Source organism: Diplotaxodon limnothrissa, linkage group LG10 (genome assembly GCF_057381915.1).
Source record: "Diplotaxodon limnothrissa isolate DT_005_m linkage group LG10, D_limnothrissa_male_GT1.1, whole genome shotgun sequence".
Taxonomy (NCBI): Eukaryota; Metazoa; Chordata; class Actinopteri; order Cichliformes; family Cichlidae; genus Diplotaxodon; species Diplotaxodon limnothrissa.
Window position 1 is genome coordinate 11,790,013 of NC_140605.1, and position 20,437 is coordinate 11,810,449.

Below are 20,437 nucleotides of genomic sequence, written 5' to 3' on the forward strand. Positions count from 1 at the left end.
GCATGAAGAAAAATCTGAACAAACAATACACCTTGAAAAGGACTTTTAATTTTTGGTATGCCACAAATTGTTAAAGCGAAGTTAATAGCAGCTTTGATGGCATCTTCACAGGCGTCTGTACGGCTGTTGATATGCCTAAGCTGACAAAAAAACATAAAAAAAACCACCCAAAAAAGCCAGTAACTGGTGTTTAATTCATGGCTTGTCTGTGCGAAAGTGCGATGTTTATGAGGAAACACACATTTCTTCCTGCAGATACAAAAGTCTTGCCCTTCCGATTGTGGAGCTGCTTGCAGGATACGCTTTGCCAATAAAAGCAGCCTTTGCTGCGGCACACAGTCAGTAGAATATGTGAAACGGTGAGTTTGATTAGCCCCGAGGCTCAGCAGGGGATTCATCTGCTGCCAGCGATCAATAAGGAGGCTGCAAAGCATGCCAATCAGTTTTATTGGTTTCTCCTTGCTTTTGTGTTACCACATGCATCACTGCCGCCAATATGATATTCCCCTGTGTGAGAGTCTACAGATCTGATCCAGAGCAGAAGAAATATCTGAAACTACTGGATGGATTACAATGAAGTTTTGTACAGATGTGCATGATTCCCAGAGGACACTGACCGGTCCACCTGACTGTCTCCTGTTAAATCAGCTCTAGCTTCAGCTTGTCTAAGCTCTCTGTACTTCTCTACAGTAACTCCTGCTGCTGAATGAAAAGAAAAATATTTTCCCAGTGGCTAATTAACAGTATGTAAACCTCAAAACTGCAGGTAACACAGTTACCTATTTGGGTATTTGCTCCAGTAAAGGCAACTTAACATTATCAATTTGGTTTCAGGCTGAAATTTCTTCACAGCTGCTTATTATTTACTAATAATGTTTTTTTCTCTCTTTTTTCACTTGTGATCATTGTTATCTTACTAGGATAATATTTGTAGATCAAATTTTGATCTTTTTTGTCTTTCCCTACATGCACTGATGAGGTTTAGTTCATATTTACATAAAAGACAAAAGCAGGGTGTTGTTTTAAGAGGGTCTAAATTATATCTACTTAACAGCAAGTCGTGGCCCTATCTTTCAGAATACTCTACACAACTTTATGCAGATGATACTGTCATATGTACAAAAGGTTCTTTTTTAATATTTTTCCATGTCCCAACATTAAGATCCTAAAAATCTGCCTTTCAGCTAACAAATTACTGCTGCGAACATCTAATACTTATTTAACGCTTCCTGGTGTGAGGCATAAACGCAACATTGAATCCAACTTTTTGGCTTTAACCTGCAATGATCGTAGAGCACTTCAGAAAATATACAACAACATCCCACCAATCCCAAAGGTGCAATGTTGTAGCAAACATCGAGACTCATCAGACCACATGTTTTTCTCATCTTCTGTTATCCAATTTTGGTGAGGCTGTTTTTAGCTAACCGTAGCACCCAGTGCAGTCTTCTGCTGCTCTAGACCATCTGCTACACAATTCAAAATGTTCTACATTCAGAGATGCTCTTCGACATACTTTGGATGTTACAAGCTGTTATTTGGGTTACTGTTGCCTTCCTATCAGCTCGAACCAGTCTGGCCATTCTCCCTGACCTCTGGCATCAACTGCTGCTCACTGGAGATTTCTCTTTTTCTTTGTGTAGAGAGTCCCAGCACAGCAGCAGTTTCTGAAATACTCTGACCAGTCTGTCTGGCACCAGGTTGTCTTGACCATGTCTCCTTGCCTAATTGTAAGCATTTGCTTCCATTTGCACTGAAATTTACATTAATAAGTAGTTGTCAGTAGAAGATGTCAAATGTACATCATTGTACATTGTTTGATGGACATTGTCTGGCTTCCTCTTGATATCCTGTGGGACCCCTGAAAACAAAAAGTTACTTATTTTATTCAAATATCTTATCTTGTTATAATAAATGTATGCTTTATCCACCATGAGGTAACAAAAAATGCAATTAATCTCATATGATGATACCTGATAACTAATTACTTCAGTTTTGCTCTATTTTACATTTGTGTGTAGTGCTAAATTAAGAGGTAAACTCTACACCCACTAAACAGCTGTTTGCTTCTCCTTTCATCAGTGCTTCTGTGAGTGCTACAAACGCTTTACTGCAGTGTTTTTTCACAGGATTGTTGGTACATGGCACAAGGTGTCTTTTAGTGCCTTGCCCTAAGTAATTAAGGCCTTGCATCAATCAGTGGACATTGTGTCCTTTATTATCCTGATCCTCACGTCCTCTGCTGCTAATTGCTGCTTTGTCCTGAGCATTGTTTCAAACATCCACGTAGCCTAATGGCCATATGTAGCACATAAACGCTCTAAACCCGGTGCTGCTCCCCATCAAGCATCAAATGATGCAGATGAATGATGCAAGGGTCAAATTAATATGAGGTCAGGCATTTTTAAGTATCTAACAGCTGATTCTTTTAAGCACAGGGACAAATTAATATGTTTCATGGCAGGAGCCAAATGTTAGAGCTGACACGGCAGAAAAAAACTGAACACAAAGGACACTGGGCAGCACGCAGCAGCCACCTAATGGTACAGTAAACTCATTACATAGACATGGAAACTGGGAACAAAGAGAGAGAATAATAAATGTTCAGACAGGAAATTGGATATAAAGAAAATTATTTTTTGCTTTGTTACACCAGCAGTACAGTGAAGTATATGGCAATCAGAAGTGTCCTCATGCAGGGATCAGCACTGTTAAGCAGCTCAGCTGTACTGGAGGCTCAGTAGGAACAGAAGTAAAAGGCTTTGAGGGATAGTTTGAGTGAAAGGGAACAGCCCGCCAATATTTACAGAGGCTCAATTCCCACTGCTGCCTTTCTTCTTACTGCCACTTAACACACCCATACTAAAAATAGAGCTAATGTTCACAGGTTCAGCAGTAGATGTGAACAGTTCCAGGACACCAAGATCAAGACCAAGTACAGGAATAAATATGCAGCCATTAAAAGACCAATTCTGTGTTCAGATCAGCTCGTAGACTATAGGAAGCACACGTGCAGACGCAATCACGCGGCCAAACATCCGTTGTCAACATGTTTTGATTCACTAAGAAGCAGCGGCAGAGGAGATTCTGAACATCTAGCCCACATTTGTATGGAATATTTAACCTTGGAGGAGGATTTACTGTTGTGGTACGGCATAAAAGAGCAAATGGAGAATAATGAAAATAATGAATAATGAGGCACATAACATTAAACCGCAATTTTAATATGTGCGGCCAAGTGTGAAGCAGTGGAATAAAAAAAATATGTGGAATTAAAAAGTGTGAAGCAAAGAATAAGCAGCTCCAAGTCCGAGACCATGATTCTCAGCTGGAAAGGTGATGTCGATTTAAAAGTCAGTCTACACTCGTGGTCACGAGCTATGGGAGGTCTTGGATACAAGCAACAGAAATGAAAGGGTGGCTGGCCTCTCCCTTAGAGACAGGGTGAGGAGCTCAGTCATTTGAGAGCCGCTGCTCCTCCACATTGATATGACCCAGTTGAGTTTGTTTGGAAATCACCTAGGTGAGGTGTTCCAGGCATGTCCTAATGTTCGGAAGCCCCGGGGCAGACCCAGGACTCATCCCCACCTCCCAACCCCCCGGATGAGCTGGAGGAGGTGGCCAGGGGAGTCTTGGCTTCTCTCCTTAGACTGCTGCCCACACAATCCAAATCCAGATAGCACATTTTCATTTGTTTGCACGCAAAAACAGGTATTCTAGTTTAACAAATGCACTTCTCATACAGTAAGTAATTATTGCCTTAACAATATAATAGGCATGTTGTATGTTTCCCAGAATTTTATATGAAGGTGAAATTGATTGTAGAGAATATACACTGCTCAGAAAAACAAGGGAATACTGAAATCACACATTATTCTCACATCAGTGATAGATTCATCTTTATCATCCAAGAACTGCCTTCACACTCTGGTATCCAACAGCAGTCAGCACATAGGGGTCTGTACGATCCTCAAAAGCCTTACTTCTCCAGACCGTCACTGACTAACTTCCAAACCTGTCTTACCAGATGATGTTCCAGGCAGCATCGCACATCGTCTCCAGATTCTTTCATGTTGTAACCTGCTCTCATCTGTGAAGAGAATGGGGTGCTAGTGGCAGATCTGAAAGTTCTAGTATTCTCTGGTGAACCATAATTAAATTGCACATTGCAAGACTGTGAGCCCACTAAGACACATCAGGCTTACATGCCACCCTCATGCAGTCCATTTCTGATAGTTTTGTCAGAAACTGCAAGAGTAGCTGACTGGAGGTCACGTCATAACGCTCTGACAGGAGCAGGTACCAATCCTGCTGCTGAGTCGATGGCTCTCTAAAGCCCTGTGCAGCTCTCGTAGAGTAACTACCTGTCTCCTGGTATCTCCTCCACACATTTGAGACTCTGTTAAGAGACACAGAAAACTGAGTTTTTCCATTTTTCTTTCTTTTATTAAGAATTCTGTTTTTTTAAACATGTATTGCTAAAAAGAAATTAAACAAACACTTTTTAATCAAAGTGTAGCATCAGGTGAGTAAAACTACATTGATATTGACCTTGTTAGTAAAGTAGTAGAGGGGGTTGTTAATCATGGCCGTAGAAGGTGTTTAACATCAACAGGAGGTGAATCTGCTCCTTTGTGCAAGGAAGAGCAGGATAAGCACTGCCAGGTCCCCCACTGCTGCCGTGTGCTTTTCACAGATAAGATCATACAAGTACATGGAGACCATAGAAACTCTCGAGTACCATTTTGGGTTGCTGCAATGAAATTTCAACAAAAATGGACTAGCCTGCCTTATTATTTTTTCACATTGATTTTTATGGTGTCTTTGAGTTTAGCCCTTCTGTAGGTTGATGACTTTAATTCGCACTGAGCGATGTGGCATCCTTTCATTGCTATGTGCAACGCACAATGAATATAATGAAAATAAACTGTGAAACGTGTATTATAGAGTGCAATACAAGCTAATGCTTAAATATAACTTTCCTTTTAATTGGATGACACAAAGTATTCATGTATTTGTGTCACTGCATTTAGATTATTTTAATGTTCTGCTAACCAACTTGGACAAATCATCTCTTTCACACCTCCAAGCTTTACAAAATGCTGCGACTATTAACACCACAGTGAGTACCCTCACATCACTCCTATTTTATATTCTTTATATCAGCTCCCAGTAGATTTTAGGATTCATTTTAAATTCTTGTGTTAACACACAGAGAACTAAGCAGCCAAGCTGCAGATTATATATCCCAGCTTCTTACAAAATACATTACTGCTCGCTGTGACAAGAATTTGCGAGGCGTTCACTGTACACGTCTAAAGACTAGTGGTGTACAGAGCCTTTCAGTTTGTGGCACCAAGGCTGCAGAAAAGTCCACCACTACAACTATGGATAGTTGACTCTGTGGACTGTGTTCAGCACTTTGTGACTGTCCTAATTCAATTTGTGACTATCTTTACTTAATTACTTCTATAACAGGATATCAGCAATACGATTTAAGCGTGTGAAATGTCATTTCACCCTAGAAGAATCAGTGCTCTGTATCTTAAATACATGCAAGCTCTTGTTTTGCAAAAACTAAAAATGTGTATCAAAAGAAATTCTACACAAGAAACTATTTTAACTTCCTAAGACCCGAACTCTTCCACAGCATGCATTTTTAATTTCTCTTTGATATTTGGGCATATTGGGGCCCAATGAATGTAAAAACAAAGAATTACCAGATTCTTTTAACCTTATTTTTGTTTTTAAGAAAAATGAGATCCACATATGAGGATATTCGTTTAAAATTTTGATAGAACAGTAGCAGTATAATGTCCTCGTAAGTGGATATCAGGCCCTTGTAGAGCAAAATTGAGTATTTTAGTCTAAATAACCCAAAATGTGATGTCCACATATGTGGACGCCAGGTCCTAGGAGGTTAAATCACAGATGTATGAGGGAATGTTGGCCACTTCCCTCCCTCTGTCAAAAAAAAGGTACATTCATAAAATAGCCTTAATCAAATAGAAGTGCTATCAGGGCTCGTGCACAATGAAGTATGTTTGAACAAATTCTCATTTGGGGTCTCCAACCCTCTGAGCACTGCGATTTCAAGCATTACAGCACAATTACAACACCGAGAAGACAAACCACACAGTAATCTATTGAAAAGTAATGTTTATTTTGCACCAGCCAAAAAATAAAAATAAAAACATTGCGGTGCAAAAAGACAAATCCCAGCAACAACACCAGAGACAGTGCAACTCAGTAAAATAATGCTCGGGAAAAGAGAAGAGAGAATATCTATGGCAACCAAATAATACCAATATCAATAAAAGCAGTTTCTTAAGTAAAAATACCAAACAAACAACCGGTTACCTTCAAACAGACAACGGCTTCAAACAACAACAGGAAAATATTACAGTAACTTGCAATTATGCTTCATCTGGTTCAGAAATATCAATACAACCAATCTCCCATCGCCACTCAGTTATCATACAGCAACATTCACGCCGGGCTGGTACACAACAAGAGCCAAATTATGATAATCCCATTACCACAGCATTAAAATCAATTACATGTAATAAATATCAGTGAAAGCACCTTTAAAGCTGAAATGTGTGTTAACTGATCAACTGACTGTGCAACATGTAAAAAAGAAAAAAAAGAGGCAAGTCCATTAAAAAACATTACAATATACCACCCAAACAGCTGATCAATTTCAAATCATTACATACATTATTTTTTCTCTAAAGCATGATGATTATATACAAAGCTCTCATAGGATGGTGGCCCCATCCTTAAAAAAACAACCAAAAAAGTCACAATTAGGTGTCTCATTCTGAAACGTAATTTGAAGTTCAAAGCCATCAAATGTTTTAAAATCACTTCTGTGGAAAAATAAAGACGAAAGCCAGCCTGGATGAGCTTAATCGTTGAGCATCAACCTTGCAATCAGACTACCGCCCGCATTTGATACCATCAGGAATAAAAACTGTAATAATCATTCAAAGTTCACAAAGGCGATGTGCGTTCAAAATCACCAGCCACATTCGGCTTCCATCTACGTGCAAACACTTGAGCTGCACTTGGTAGCGTAGAAAAACAGAAAATACTCCAAGTAACTTTTTTTTCAATGACTCAAAGATACCAAAAATAGAAAAAGTTCTTACAGTCCATCATCACAACAGATTAGCATGCTAGAAATTTTCAGACAGGCACAATAGCGCGAGTAATATACAGCAAGTATGATGAAAATCGCACTCCACTGCATGTCTGCTTCTGTGTCTCCATGTCTTTTTTTTGTTTTAAACAGCTGCTACTGTTGGACACATCTTGACACACAATCAAAACACTTCTTCAGAGCCACATAATCCCAGCTCCTCAAAGTGTTCAGTGGGATCCGTACAGTGAGTAGTGTACTGCAGGTGCAGCTTCTTTGCAAAGACCGACAGCATTAATCATCCTATAGAATCCTTAAGGTTTTGCACCCCACAGTAATCTCTCTCTGTGCTCCATCCTTCCAGAAATTTGCTGCTTTTTTTTTTTTTTTTAAACCATTTGATCATTTGACATTCTCTGCAAACACCTGAATCTTGCTCGCTCTTAACAGAGCACAGTGTCGACTTCTGCAGTTTTTGTGTTAATCATTATATTTGTGGCAAAAAACTCAGCAGTACAATCAAAGAATTAAACCTGCAAATTACTGGAAGGACTGTTCATTTGCCGTGTACAAATGTGTGCCTCTTCACAATGACTTAATGGATGTATTCACTTCTTTTGCTTTGTATATGGCTTCTGCTTATTTATGGCTCCTTTTTTCCCTTTTCCCTATGTAGCCAGGCACTGTTTCTTACCCACAGTGAAACCAGGTAAATGTCTCATTTTTAACTTTTAGTGTGCGATCTCACCAAAATAAAGTGAGTGAATACTGAATAAGTATTAAAAGTTTCTGACAGTCAGGCCTCCTCTTCCACCACAGAAAATACATGTTTTGTTTTTTAAAGAATACAGCGTTAGGAATGAAAACCTGCAGCTGTTAAAGTGGAATTATATTTTACATGAAGTGAAGACAGTGTTCTCATTTGTCAGTATGCTTTTGCTTTTTTTAACTGACTGCTGGAGGACGTTGTGCTACTGTACAAGCACGTAACACTTTCTCCCTGTTCTGTTGCCAGGCTAGCTCTGCTTTGGGATCACGGCTTGCTTTGGCTGTGTTTTGGATGCTGTTGCAGAGGCAGTGGATGAAGTGGAAGAAGACGAAGAAGAAGAGGATGAACTCCATCGGGTCTCTACTCCTGTGCTGGTCATCTTCATCTTTCGTCGTTTCGCAAGGGGAGCATTGTCGACACTTTTCAGAAAGAAGCCTTCTCGCTTACCTCGGTTGAAAGCCTGGTGAGAGTGGAAGGCGACAAAAGTGAGATAAAATACATTTATTTAAGATTCTTTCTGAGACCTTTTAGAAGTTTTTCACACCAATCTATTACCTTGTAGGTAGCATTGACATAAGTGCGGACAGTGGGCCCACTGGACTCGAGCACATCTGGCGTGCACAAAGGAGTGGTGGACATGGATGCTCCACCCTGAAGCCAGCTGTTCTCTTTCAGATCAGAGAGTTTGAGACGGCTCTCTGGATCCACTGTTAGCAGGCCTTAAAACAGGAAAAGAGACACAAACAAGCAAGCAATAGAGGAAATTCAACAGGCATTTATCTCAACTAAAGCAAACTAAGAACAAACATATTCAGTACCTTTAACAAGCTCTTTGGCATCCTCTGACACACCCTTCCAGGGCTCCCCATCCAATGAGAAATCCCCCTCTTTTATTTTTTGCATGATGTCAGCAGCATATGATGAGGTCATTCCACGCTGCTCACTCTGAAATGGCACCTGGCCTGAGAGCATGGTGTACTGAGAAAGACGCACACAAGGGTCATTAGTATTCAGTCAGCCGAGCTATGATAAAAATCAACATATTCAGATTCAATTACCAGGATGACCCCGAGACTCCAGAGGTCACAGGCTTTATCATATCCTGCACTCTCGAAAAGCTCTGGTGCTGCATACTGCAGCGTGAAGCAGGGAGTCTGCAGGGGGGCACTGCCTGCAGGGCACAGGCGAGCAAATCCAAAATCTATTACTTTCAGCACAGAGTCCTCCCCCTCATCTGCAAACAGCACGTTCTGTAAGGTAAACAAACAAAAGCCATGAGGATCAGCTCTTATTTTACTTACACATTAAGATTCAATTTTCCTGACAGAGTAAAGACTATTAGTAAATACGAGTATGACAGCCACCACCGGTTGGCATGTACCAGAACTTATGTGTAAACAGACAGTGCAAATAAACAGTTCTAATCCTTTTAGGTGTGCATCAAAATAAAAGCCATACTAGAGACATCTTAAAGTTATTAGGTGATATTTGCCAACATGTCTCATTCACAATCATTATGCACACCATATAAAAGCCTTCTTCAGTTGATTAAACCGTGCAGCCATCTTAAGAAGGGAGTGTGTGTGTGTGTGTGTGTGTGTGTGTGTGTGTGTGTGTGTGTGTGTGTGTGTGTGTGTGTGTGTGTGTGTGTGTGAAATCTTCTGCTTTCATTTTGAAAAGCACCACAAAAGTCACATCATGTGCTGTTGTCGAGCAGTAGCCTGCAGAGGTGAAAAATTAAGCCAACATAGAAGTGCCAAAAACTGCTGTTCCTAAATCGGAAATTTGAGGCTGGCTCCTAAAACGATTCAGCCTTGACAGACTTCCATTAAAAAAAACAACTAAACAGCATTAAATGAAAACATGTTTATAGCCTGGTACAAAAGTGGTTTTGACGTCTGTGGACAGTTTCCAATTTTATTTTTGTAATTTTTTTCAAACTTATTCATTTAAATGTTGAAGTTACTGGCACAGCTGCTTTGGGTCCAACAAAAGGAGCAGCCAATCAGTGTCTGCTAGGCTTCACGTGCACCACTTAAAGTCACTGAACTTGCTCCCTCCTACATGTGTGTGCTGCTGGGGCCTTCAAGAGCATTTTAAATAGAATTATTAGACAAATAATATTTGTGCTTCAGTTTTGGTGAATTCATTTGTTTTTAGTGTGTTACCTCTCCTACGTAAGGCTAATTAGCAGATATCTGTGTCTGTTCATTGCTCACGTTTGGTAGTTGATACACCAGTCTGTCATTTGAAAACATTAAATTTATGGAGAAGCTTCAAAATGCAGTCCAAAAACCAGTGAGTGACATCATGATGGCAACGTCCATGTTTTGGACAATCAGTGATTGTCGCTCTCTCTTTTTAAAAAAAACCCTTTTTAACCCGGATTACATCATGTAAAAGTCATGCTGAAAAAATAATAACGTCACACACATCTCTCACATATGAGACAGCAGATCCCCAGTTACAAGACTCTTTTTTTCTACCTTTTTAAACATGCGTGTCATATATATATATATTGTCAGGAATGATAAAGTTATCAAATCTCCACCCACCTCTGGTTTGAGGTCTCTGTGTACGACTCCAGCCTCGTGCATGAAGCTGACAGCTGAGACCAGGCTCTGTAACAGCTGACTGGCCTCTGCCTCGCCAAACAGTTTCTTCCTCTTGATCCTTTCCAACAACTCCCCACCTCGCAGAAGCTCCATCACTAAATATGTGTGATACTGACAGAGACATGCAGAGAAGGCCATGAGGGCTGATGTTTTTATGTGTAGCTTAATATTGACCAATACATCATTTTTATCTTTATCCTATGTATTGTCCATTCTACCTGATCAGTAAAGATGTCATACAACTTGACGATGTTGGGGTGAGACTCACACTGCCTCAAGGCAGCAATCTCTCTATGAGTGTTTGCCTCCATTCTAACAAAGAAAGACAACATTAAGGGCATTCAGTCACCTTTACATTCCAGCGGTACTGTGATACAGTAAAGTATTGACACATGGACACAGATCTGTTAAAGAGCACTGTACTAAGAAGTATTTCATCTCTGCTCACCTACGGCTGACGATCTTGACGGCGTACTCATGGCCAGTTTGCTTGTGTTTGCATTTCCTGCACACAGAGAAACTACCCTCGCCTAGAGGTGGTCCTTGAAAACACAGCTCATAGTGCTGAAAAAACTGGGATTCCTGAACAAAAAAAACATAGCATTGAGCCATCAAAGGAGATTATTATACTTCAGGCAATAGACATGGCCCCAGCAAAGCTAAAGGGATATTTTGACCTTTACATGAAGCAACCTTGAAATTCAGCTCCCACATTTGTAAAGAGAAATACCTTAAAACTGAAAAAGTAATTTGGAAAGATAAAACATGTTGTACTTTGTAAAACACAAAGTTTTACAAAGTACAACATGTCATCAAACTCTGCGTCCTAAGACAGGTCAAACTGGTTAAGACATTTTGGCCTAAAACAGGAATGCTTGTTAAGCACTGTTTGTAAGCTTTCCTCAAAGTCCACATAATATGTTTTTGCCAATTTTCTGTCATATCTGTATATAAACCTTTACAACACTGTATTCTATTTTAAACAGAACAAAAATTTTAAATAAATCATGAAGTCGGCGTTTGTGCAAGTAATTTCTTTGAGAACAAAGCTCAGCCTTCAGATAGCTCCAAATTTTCAGTTTCAGGCAGCATTTTCTGCTCACTCATTGTCATCCGTAGATTATCTCTTATATCATCATCTTAGACAAACACATGACTCTGACTGTGAGCACAGAACGCTCACCAATCTGCTGTTCAAACTTCCTGTTTATGACGGGAACCCAATCAGATGACTGAAGGGCTTTATTCAGATTGTGGGTAAACTCAGGGGCCCCATCTTGGCTCAGTATAAGGTTACACAGGATTATTTCGAAATATGAATATGCAAAGCTACTCTAGTACAGTCTGAGAGTCCGATCATTGAGCAGGAGCACAGTAGATCCACTTTAAATTGTGCCTCTTACATGAATATATTAATAAGTAATATGTATAAATTTATCACTAGCTGGGTACACTCTCTATATAAAGAGATACTTTTATTTTTAATTCCCCAACTATAACTATAACTTGGATAATAGTTTTGCTTTAATTAGTATTTTATATGTAGTGCTTTACAAAAAAATAAACCTTATATCTTACACTGCTATTATCAGGGAAGGAATTACTATGAAGTAACAATTCTGGATTGATCTAAAAATACATTTCACATTTGCCTAAGGAGCTTGGAAAGAAAGCGACTCGACCTATTTAAATTCACTCTCTTTCCCAGCTTCACAGACTACCATGACCCGGAATACTGAGAACCTACACAGAAATTTTACTTTTGCATATAAACATAATTTATTGTTTATCACTGTAATTAGAATCTGGATGACAACAGTATTTTAAAATTCCAGCTTACATCTTTTATAAATCTAATAACATAAAGTAATAGCTGCGAATTTCTTTGACTTCTGGAAGATTTTGGAACATTTTTTTAAAAGACGAGCTAAAAATATTGCTGAGTTGAGTCTGACACCTTTCACACGCAGGTGATAAATGTCAACTAGACAGCCTGACAAACTTTTTCTGTTCCAAATAGATTTTTGTGCTGTTTACCGAGATCAGTACAAAGTGTCTTGAATATTATTTAATAATACAAAGCATCCTGTCAGATAAAACAAACCAACTTCAGTTAATAATTTAGCTTCTCCTGCTCTTTTCCTTCTTTTCTGTTAACAAACAGTCCTGAAACCAAACATATCACAGAATTATTTGAAAACACCCATACAGATCATACCTGTAACATTGCGCTGCGTTGGACAGAAGCAGAAGCTGGTCGGTCAGCACCAATTTGGGTTTCAACAAAGTCTCCCATGACTGCGTTCTTATTGAACAAGATGGAGGGTGCAATGAAAGAATAGCCCTAAAACAGAGGAGATGTGTTAGGTGTAACTATGATGTAGCTCACTGAAGAATTATTACAGCCTTTACTTATTAACAAGCACTTGTTGCACTTTTCAGATTGTAAAGTTAAATAATGCTTACAGGTCATGTTTGTAGAAACATTTGATAGAATCAGTGTGGAGGTGATGATGACTGACCTGGAACAGACGATCTGTGCTCGGGGGTGTGCTGGCTGGAGAATAAACAGGATCCATCCCAGTGAATTCCTCTGCAAAGTTCCCCACATCGAGTTCGCTCTTCAGCTCTGGCTTGAATGGACTTGCAACCTTCTTTTGTGCTAAGTCATCCCAGTTCAGTCCCTGTGAGGCAGAAAAGGAGAATGAAAGAGTTACAGATGAATGAACTGAGGTTACAGGGGAAAAGATGTTTAAGTGATAGACAGTTAAGGGACATCGGACCTTGAAGAAAGGATGTGCCTTGATATCTTCAGCCCCCCGCGGTCCAGATCCCAGCCTCTTGTGGGGATCTTTCACCAACAACTTTTTCAGCAGATCCTGAGCAATGGGTCCAATCATAGAGGGAAACGGCGGGTCACAGCGCAAAATACGTCTGAAGGGCAAAGGGAAGATATAAACATTTTGCTAACATACAGAAACAATGGACAAGAATACAACTGTGTCAACATTCATGCTCCTCCAATAATGGCCGATAAGATTTTTTACACAACATGAGGCACAAAATTATTCTTGGGATCATGCAGAAATTGTGGCATCACATACTTTGCCCAGCAAAGCTGCCACTAACTCTATTGTTTACAACACTCTCAGTACTGTTTCAGCAGCACTGAAAGTGTCGCAAACAGAAAACACATCACAGTTTGAGCAACTAGTTTCTGAGCCAACTAGTTTCTGAGCCAACTAGTTTCTGAACTGCTGTTGTGGAAACTTCATCAGCAATGACCTTCATGTTTTCCTTTTCTATATACATTCTTTACAATGTAAAGAATGTCAGTCAATAATACACAACGCAAATTTAGAAAAACTTGGGATGAGCTAAATATAAATGCTGAATTTCATAAACCCATATTTTATTCACAATAGCACATAGAAGAGATGAATATTGTCCCATTCTTATCTGATATAGGATCCTATGTTCCTCTAACTCAGGGGTCCCCAACTCCAGGCCTCGTGGGCCGGTGTCCTGCAGTTTTTAGATGTGTCCGTGATCCAACACAGCTAATTCAAATGGTTAAATTATCTCCTCAACATGTCTGGCAGTTCTCCAGAGGCCTGGTAATGAACTAATCATTTGATTCAGGTGTGTTGACCCAGGGTGAGATCTAAAACCTGCAGGACACCTGGAGGAGGCCTGGAGTTGGGGACCCCTGCTCTAACTGTTTCTTTTCAGTGTCTTTTGTTGCCCCTGTTCAACTTTTTAAGATGTGCAACTACACTAAATTCAAATTTTTCTTAAAATGGTACATTTTCTCAGTTTTTTAGGTTCATTAATTCTTTTTCACTCCCATAAAAATCAGCATCAGCCGATGGGTTCATTTATTAGTAAAACACAGCTAATAACAGAGACAATTTGAATGAGTTAAGAAGGGCCAGGCAGATGATTTATGGAGATGGGATTGCACAGTACTCACTTTGACACCTCGCTTTGGGAGTTCCTCTCTCCCTCCAGGGTAAAAGGAGACGCACCTGTCAGCAACTCAAACATCAGGATCCCAAGACTCCACCAATCTACTGACTGAAGCAGAATACAGCTTGAAAAGCACAATAAAGAGGACAAGGAATTTTCATTGTGAATTATTTAAAGGTGGGTTTTTTGAGGCGGTACTGCCTTCCATAACAAAGATATTAAAGTCATCTTTGATTCACCACACTGGCCCAAAGTCATGAGTCTTAAAGCATCTGTAGTGTTAAATGTTTAAGCCTTCCCCGTACACTGATACATGTAAATATAAACATTAATTTAAATATTATTTTGTGCACAATATGTGACCATTCAAAATCTTTCAAATAACCGATGATCTTAACACCAAAACCTGCATTTGCTCCCTTGTTATTCTTTTTTTTTTTTACCTTGCCATGTCCTGATTTCCCTCTGATGATTTCAGGAGCCATGTACTCAATGGTGCCACAGAAAGAGTAGGTCCTCCCCTTCTGTGATGATCAGAAAACAAGCATACTTAAAAAAAAATGTATTTCAGTTTGGATTGTGGTAACAGTTAAACACCCCAGGTATTATTTACATGTACACATTGCTATGCTCACACTGTAGTTTTAGATTTACTTACATCTTCTTCCAGAAACTCTTTGCTGAGCCCAAAATCTGTCAATACCACATGGCCATCACTGTCTAGAAGAATGTTTTCCAATTTGATGTCTCGGTACACAATCCCAAGCTGTACACAATGAAAATTTACCAGTGGCATTCATGTTAAAAGCTGTAATTTGTGAACAGAGACAGCAGGCAGTGCAAACAGAGAAACCCTAAAAACATTTTTACAACCAAAAAGGAAAAAGTGGCCACTTACGGTATTTATCTGTTATTTTTTAGTAATCACAGCATTTTCTAATCCCAGCTAGGGGTCCTAATCCCAAAATGTGTCAAAACAAATAACTGTCCAAACAACAGCAAGCCTATAATGCAGGAAATACTAGTCCCCAAAGTTGCTGTTGTTAAAATGCTTTTATTTGATATTATTTATAAAAGGAACGACTCATGAAAGTCTGCAGGATTTTCAGCCAATGTGGCTGGACAATTTCTTTGGACACTAATTTAAACACAAATCGACTATCTCATAACTTAAGTGCTGCAATGTGATCTTAGGATACCTAGTGAAGGTCATAATTTACAAAGAGATGGCTGAAATGCTTCCAAATAAAACCCTCAAGAACACACTCGTTATGTTTTAAAAAGGACCTTGAAAATGCACCCAATCACCCTCCATGTAGTGGTTTGTGTAACTACTCAAAGAAGTCATGAGTATCATTTAAGGCCACTGGTGCACACCTACTTTAAAGATAAATCTAAAACTAAAGTAGCTGTGAAACATCATTAGGAAACCACTTCTGTGAGCTTCAGAGTATTTCTCACAATAAAGAAACTCAGACTTCCTGTTCAACACTAAATGACAAAAGCTCTTTTCAGACATGGGGTGCATAATATTGCTGGCTTCAACAGACCGTTTACACAATGAAAATTTACTGATGTCATTCACTTTAAAAGCAGTATTATCTGAGCAGAGAAAGCAGCATGTGTCATGTATACACAGAAACACAATACTGCTGACTTTATCAATCTGTATACAACAATGTGAACGCAACCTAGTGTTTATGGAGCTAACGTAACATTAATCTGGTGAATAAAGTTAAATGCTTAACAGATGAAAGGCTTACTTCTTTAACCATCAGCTTGTTTTGATGAAACCAGAGCTAAAAGACCACAACCTAGAGCTTAAAATAGGAGTAAGTTGGGGTTGCGTCTCTGGCCTCACAACCCCAATTCTATGAAAAGTATCATATCGCTAAAATGCTTAGTTTGTGTAAGCAGCAGGCTCTAGCCAAAATTAAAGAAATAACTCTAGCATGTGTAAAAACTGGAAACAATAATCCTCACCTTGTGCAAGTGTTCTAGAGCCAGAATTATTTCTCCAATATAAATCTGTACTGCCTCTTCTGGAAAGTGATCCCGCTGGTACAAATGAGTGAACATCTCCCCACCGCTCACATAGTCTGTACTCACACACACAAACAAATACACAGGGAGCTTGAATAGACATAATACAAAGAACTACACAAACACACATTGTCCAAAAAAGAAAAAAAAAGAAATGCCAACAAAAACACATACAGTATAAGACAGAAACATAAAGAAGACCTTCAGTGTTTCAAGAGAGAAGAGTTCTCTATATTTGGTACATTTTTCCCAGTGTCCCACCCCGGTGTCTCACCCAGGATGAGATGTAGTTTGCTCTGAGTCTGAAAGGCATAGTGAAGAGTAACCAGGAAGGGAGACTGGCGGATGTGCTCCAGGACTTGTCTCTCAGTGCGAGTATGTTCTGTTGTCTTTGCCTTCTGAACGATAGCTGCTTTCTTTAACACCTAGGGCAGTGACCAAAATAAATTAAACTTCTCCATTCCTTCCGTGAACTTTCAGTGAATGGCACTTCGCTTTGGGGTATGTTGCAACATGCTGCAATCATGTCCAAGAGAAGGACATTATACAACCCAACGGCTTGCATCAAATCCAAAACGAGCAAATAAAATGGAAAAAAAAAAGATCATTTCTTGGTTTTAACATCTGATGTGCTGTCACTGTACCATGTTTAATCTAATATTGGCTTTAGATAATTAGCCAACTCATTTACATTTTACACAAAATGGTTATAAAATGTTAATAAAATCATAATTAATGACTTATTTTAAAGCACAGACTAGTAATTTACATTTTTAGCTAAAAAACCTGCTTTAAAATGTACATTCATTGAATTACAACACTAATAAAATTACCTTCATAGCATAGAGCTGGCTCACATCATGGCCGCTGTTCTTCCTGACCAAAAACACTTTCCCGTAAGCTAGACAAACAAATATTGAAAATTACTGCTGATGGTAAACAAGCAAACAGAGCAAACACAGATACACCATCGGATTGTGCCTAAAAGAGATGGTTTCCACTTCAAGACATAAATACTCGGTGAACAGGCAGCAAGATTAATCAAATCTGCAGAAATCTGAATCATTCTCACTCATTAAATTTAATTAGGTGTTCATTTGTTGATGGAAATAGCCACCAGGATCTCCTGTAGCTAATCAGTAACATCAACAGCATATGGATTCCCTGTTAATCATCAGATATTTTTCATGCTGTAACATTTAAATGAGAATATAAATGACATGAAACATTTTAACTTACAAACTACAAATATCAATTATAAACACTTTGCCTTCAAAATACTATCCAAGCCAGGGGGATCAACCAAGTCTGCTTTAAGTATATCTCATACCAGTACTTGACCTTTGACAACAGCTTCATCTTCATTTCATTCTATTCAGTGCTACATGCAGATCCTTACCTCCAGTGCCCAAGACCTTCAGCAGCTCAAAGTTCTCCATGCCGACTCTTTCAGTGTGACCTGTGAAGTTAGCTAGTAGTAGAAAGAAAAATAAAAGACAAGAACAGTGTTTACATTTCTATTTCTGTTCAAGTTTTTGTTTTAAAAAAGACAAGCCACACTGAGCTCTATCTTTTAAGGGAAGCTTTCTACACAAATAAAGTGGTGTACTTTTCTGGCTGGTTTTTCCCAAGTATATTAAAATACAAAAAGACATACCATATGTCTTGATATTAGCAAATGCTTTACCAATGTGCCTTTTCTTGTGTTATAATCCATGAATGCACTTTGATGTACCCTCTCTATAGATTAAAAGGTTGCTCTACTTAAAATCTACAATCTATCCAGTGAGCCACTAAGCAGATCACTTCACTTCACCTGTGACAGCTGGTGAAAAACATCCACTCACACTGTTTATTACACTACAGCCACATTTACAGCTTGACTTTACTACTCTTGGAGGGAGAGTACAACAGCAATTCTCTGATTTACTTGATTTTATCTGTGAGGATTTTTCTTTGTAAATTTACACTCTAAAATCAATTCAATGACAGATGCATTGTCCATTAAAAACTTATGACAAATTCTGTTCTTTAGTCTCTAATGCAAGCTAGGTGACCTAGATTGATTAAAAGCAAGTAACACGACAGAGTCTTTACAGAACAAAAAATATTTTTCATATTAAAGCAAAAATACTGATAATCCATTACAATCTTGAAAAATATTGGCTCGTTAATTTCTAATGCCCCCCAAACAATCTATTTTAAGTTTATTAAAGTCTAAGATGATTTTATTGTTTCTGTACACTATAGACTTTTCACATGCCCCTCAGCCTCAAAACAAACACACATTCACACAAAAGCTTAGCAAATAGCTAAACCAGATCACAAAGCAATGTTACACAAATCAAAGAAAAATCTGAAAGAAATGTAACAAAGTAATATCAAAGAAAACTGATTTTTTTTCCCATTTAAATGGAGTATGTTTAGAGAAACGTTTTTTGGTTACATTATATTTCGCTGCTTTATAACTTTAATATAATGGAACTCCAGTGTGTGAATATATTGTACAGCCCACATATATATACACACATATATATGGAAAAGGAAAAGTATTTTAAAATCGGATAAACGTTTTACAGAAAAAAAAACTGATGTGGTGATGTTAGCTGTGGGGTTGAATCAGCACATCAAAAAAGGAACAAACTGCATTCGTGCGGTGTTATTTAAATGATGAGATGAATTACAGTACACAGATGTTTCCTTTGTGGCTATGGTTATTATTATGATTACATACAGTGATAACAGACAATATGACTGACTTACCATTGGTGATTTGGTGCTTGACAGTACAGGCCCTTTCATTTGTTTTTCCATCAGAGTCTTCACTACTATCAGATGCGTCCCCAGACATATTTTAAAGAAAAGTGGACTACAGACTTTGCGATGAAATTGGTTTGTCTGGTGTTTTCTTATTTACGAGATTTTGCGTTTTACACTCAGCAGTTAAAACAATCTACTGTGGCTGCATTGTGAAGGAGACAAGGATTATCAAAATGAGCGGACAGCTGTATTCCAGACAATGCTGTTGCCCAAACCTTAATCCCCACTCGTTTGGCATCCTGGTGTTTGGCATTATTTATCTCATGTGATTGGTCGAAATCAATCAGAAAGAAGATTCATATTCCTGCTACTTAGAAGATGTTGTTTTTTCCCGTTACTGTGTCAATGATCGTCGGTATTAATTACGTAGTCTGAGTAACTGTATGTGTTATCTGCAGTTGAAATTTAACTAACAGTTTAAGTTGCTAATGTTAGCATTAGCTAAATAACTAGTCATTATTCATAAGTTAGCTGACGTTAATTGGTAATAACGTTAAACCTTCGGTTATATAAGCGACTGGTCAAAACAACGCGTTATAGTCGGTGTGTAAACAGCTTCAACGCTAACTACCGTATAATAACAAGACGTGTTACCTAGCCAGCTGGTGTGGTAGTAAATTGGCAGGGTAGCGGTAGCAGCTAACTAGCAAATGACTGCATTTGTCCGTCAAAGTTTGAACGTTAGCTAACCGCTGGTGTTTTGTTAGCAGTGTTAACTGGCCTCTTCAACTACCAGCGAACTGACCATGTTGGAAAAGGCCAGTTTGTGTAGTTCCTTGTCTTCTTTGTCACCAGTAGTCACAAACTAATATATTCGTCCATTATAAAAAATTTTACATCTCACTTTATAATTTTTGTCAGCGCCTAGCAAACTGCTAACACCAGGATGCTTCCGACACAACCTGGGCGACGGTCAGTCACGTGAACTACTGGAGTGGGCGGAGCGAGATTGCTCAAGAGCTCAACGAAATCTGGCAATTCTGTGCCACAAACACTAGCTCAAGTTTTGCCCAGTAGTTACAACAAATGTCAAATGTTTTCTCTCCATTAATTAAAAAAAAAAATCTACTAATGTTT

At 38.8% G+C, this 20,437-nt stretch overlaps 1 protein-coding gene across 1 annotated transcript; it reads right to left on the reverse strand.

The window, feature by feature from the left end:
- Positions 1 to 6,207: 6,207 nt before the first annotated feature.
- On the reverse strand, positions 6,208 to 20,265 carry rps6ka4 (ribosomal protein S6 kinase A4). Its single transcript, XM_085364401.1, has 18 exons — positions 19,304 to 20,265; positions 17,940 to 18,011; positions 17,374 to 17,441; positions 16,815 to 16,965; positions 16,481 to 16,596; positions 15,156 to 15,263; positions 14,941 to 15,021; positions 14,502 to 14,605; positions 13,312 to 13,462; positions 13,051 to 13,212; positions 12,747 to 12,872; positions 10,977 to 11,110; positions 10,747 to 10,840; positions 10,469 to 10,639; positions 8,972 to 9,163; positions 8,732 to 8,891; positions 8,469 to 8,632; positions 6,208 to 8,373 (listed from the first exon to the last, which is right to left on the reverse strand). Exons 1-18 carry the CDS (start codon positions 19,389 to 19,391, stop codon positions 8,161 to 8,163), a joined length of 2,355 nt encoding a protein of 784 aa, XP_085220527.1. The 5' UTR covers positions 19,392 to 20,265; the 3' UTR covers positions 6,208 to 8,160.
- Positions 20,266 to 20,437: the final 172 nt, after the last annotated feature.

Coding starts and splice junctions, on each gene's coding strand:
- rps6ka4 (XM_085364401.1), bottom strand. CDS start 19,391: ATGTCTGGGGACGCATCTGATAGTAGTGAAGACTCTGATGGAAAAACA. Junction 17,442..17,939: donor GAAGGTCTTGGGCACTGGAG/GTAAGGATCTGC, acceptor TTGTTTGTCTAG/CTTACGGGAAAGTGTTTTTG. Junction 10,640..10,746: donor ATGACATCTTTACTGATCAG/GTAGAATGGACA, acceptor TGTCTCTGTCAG/TATCACACATATTTAGTGAT.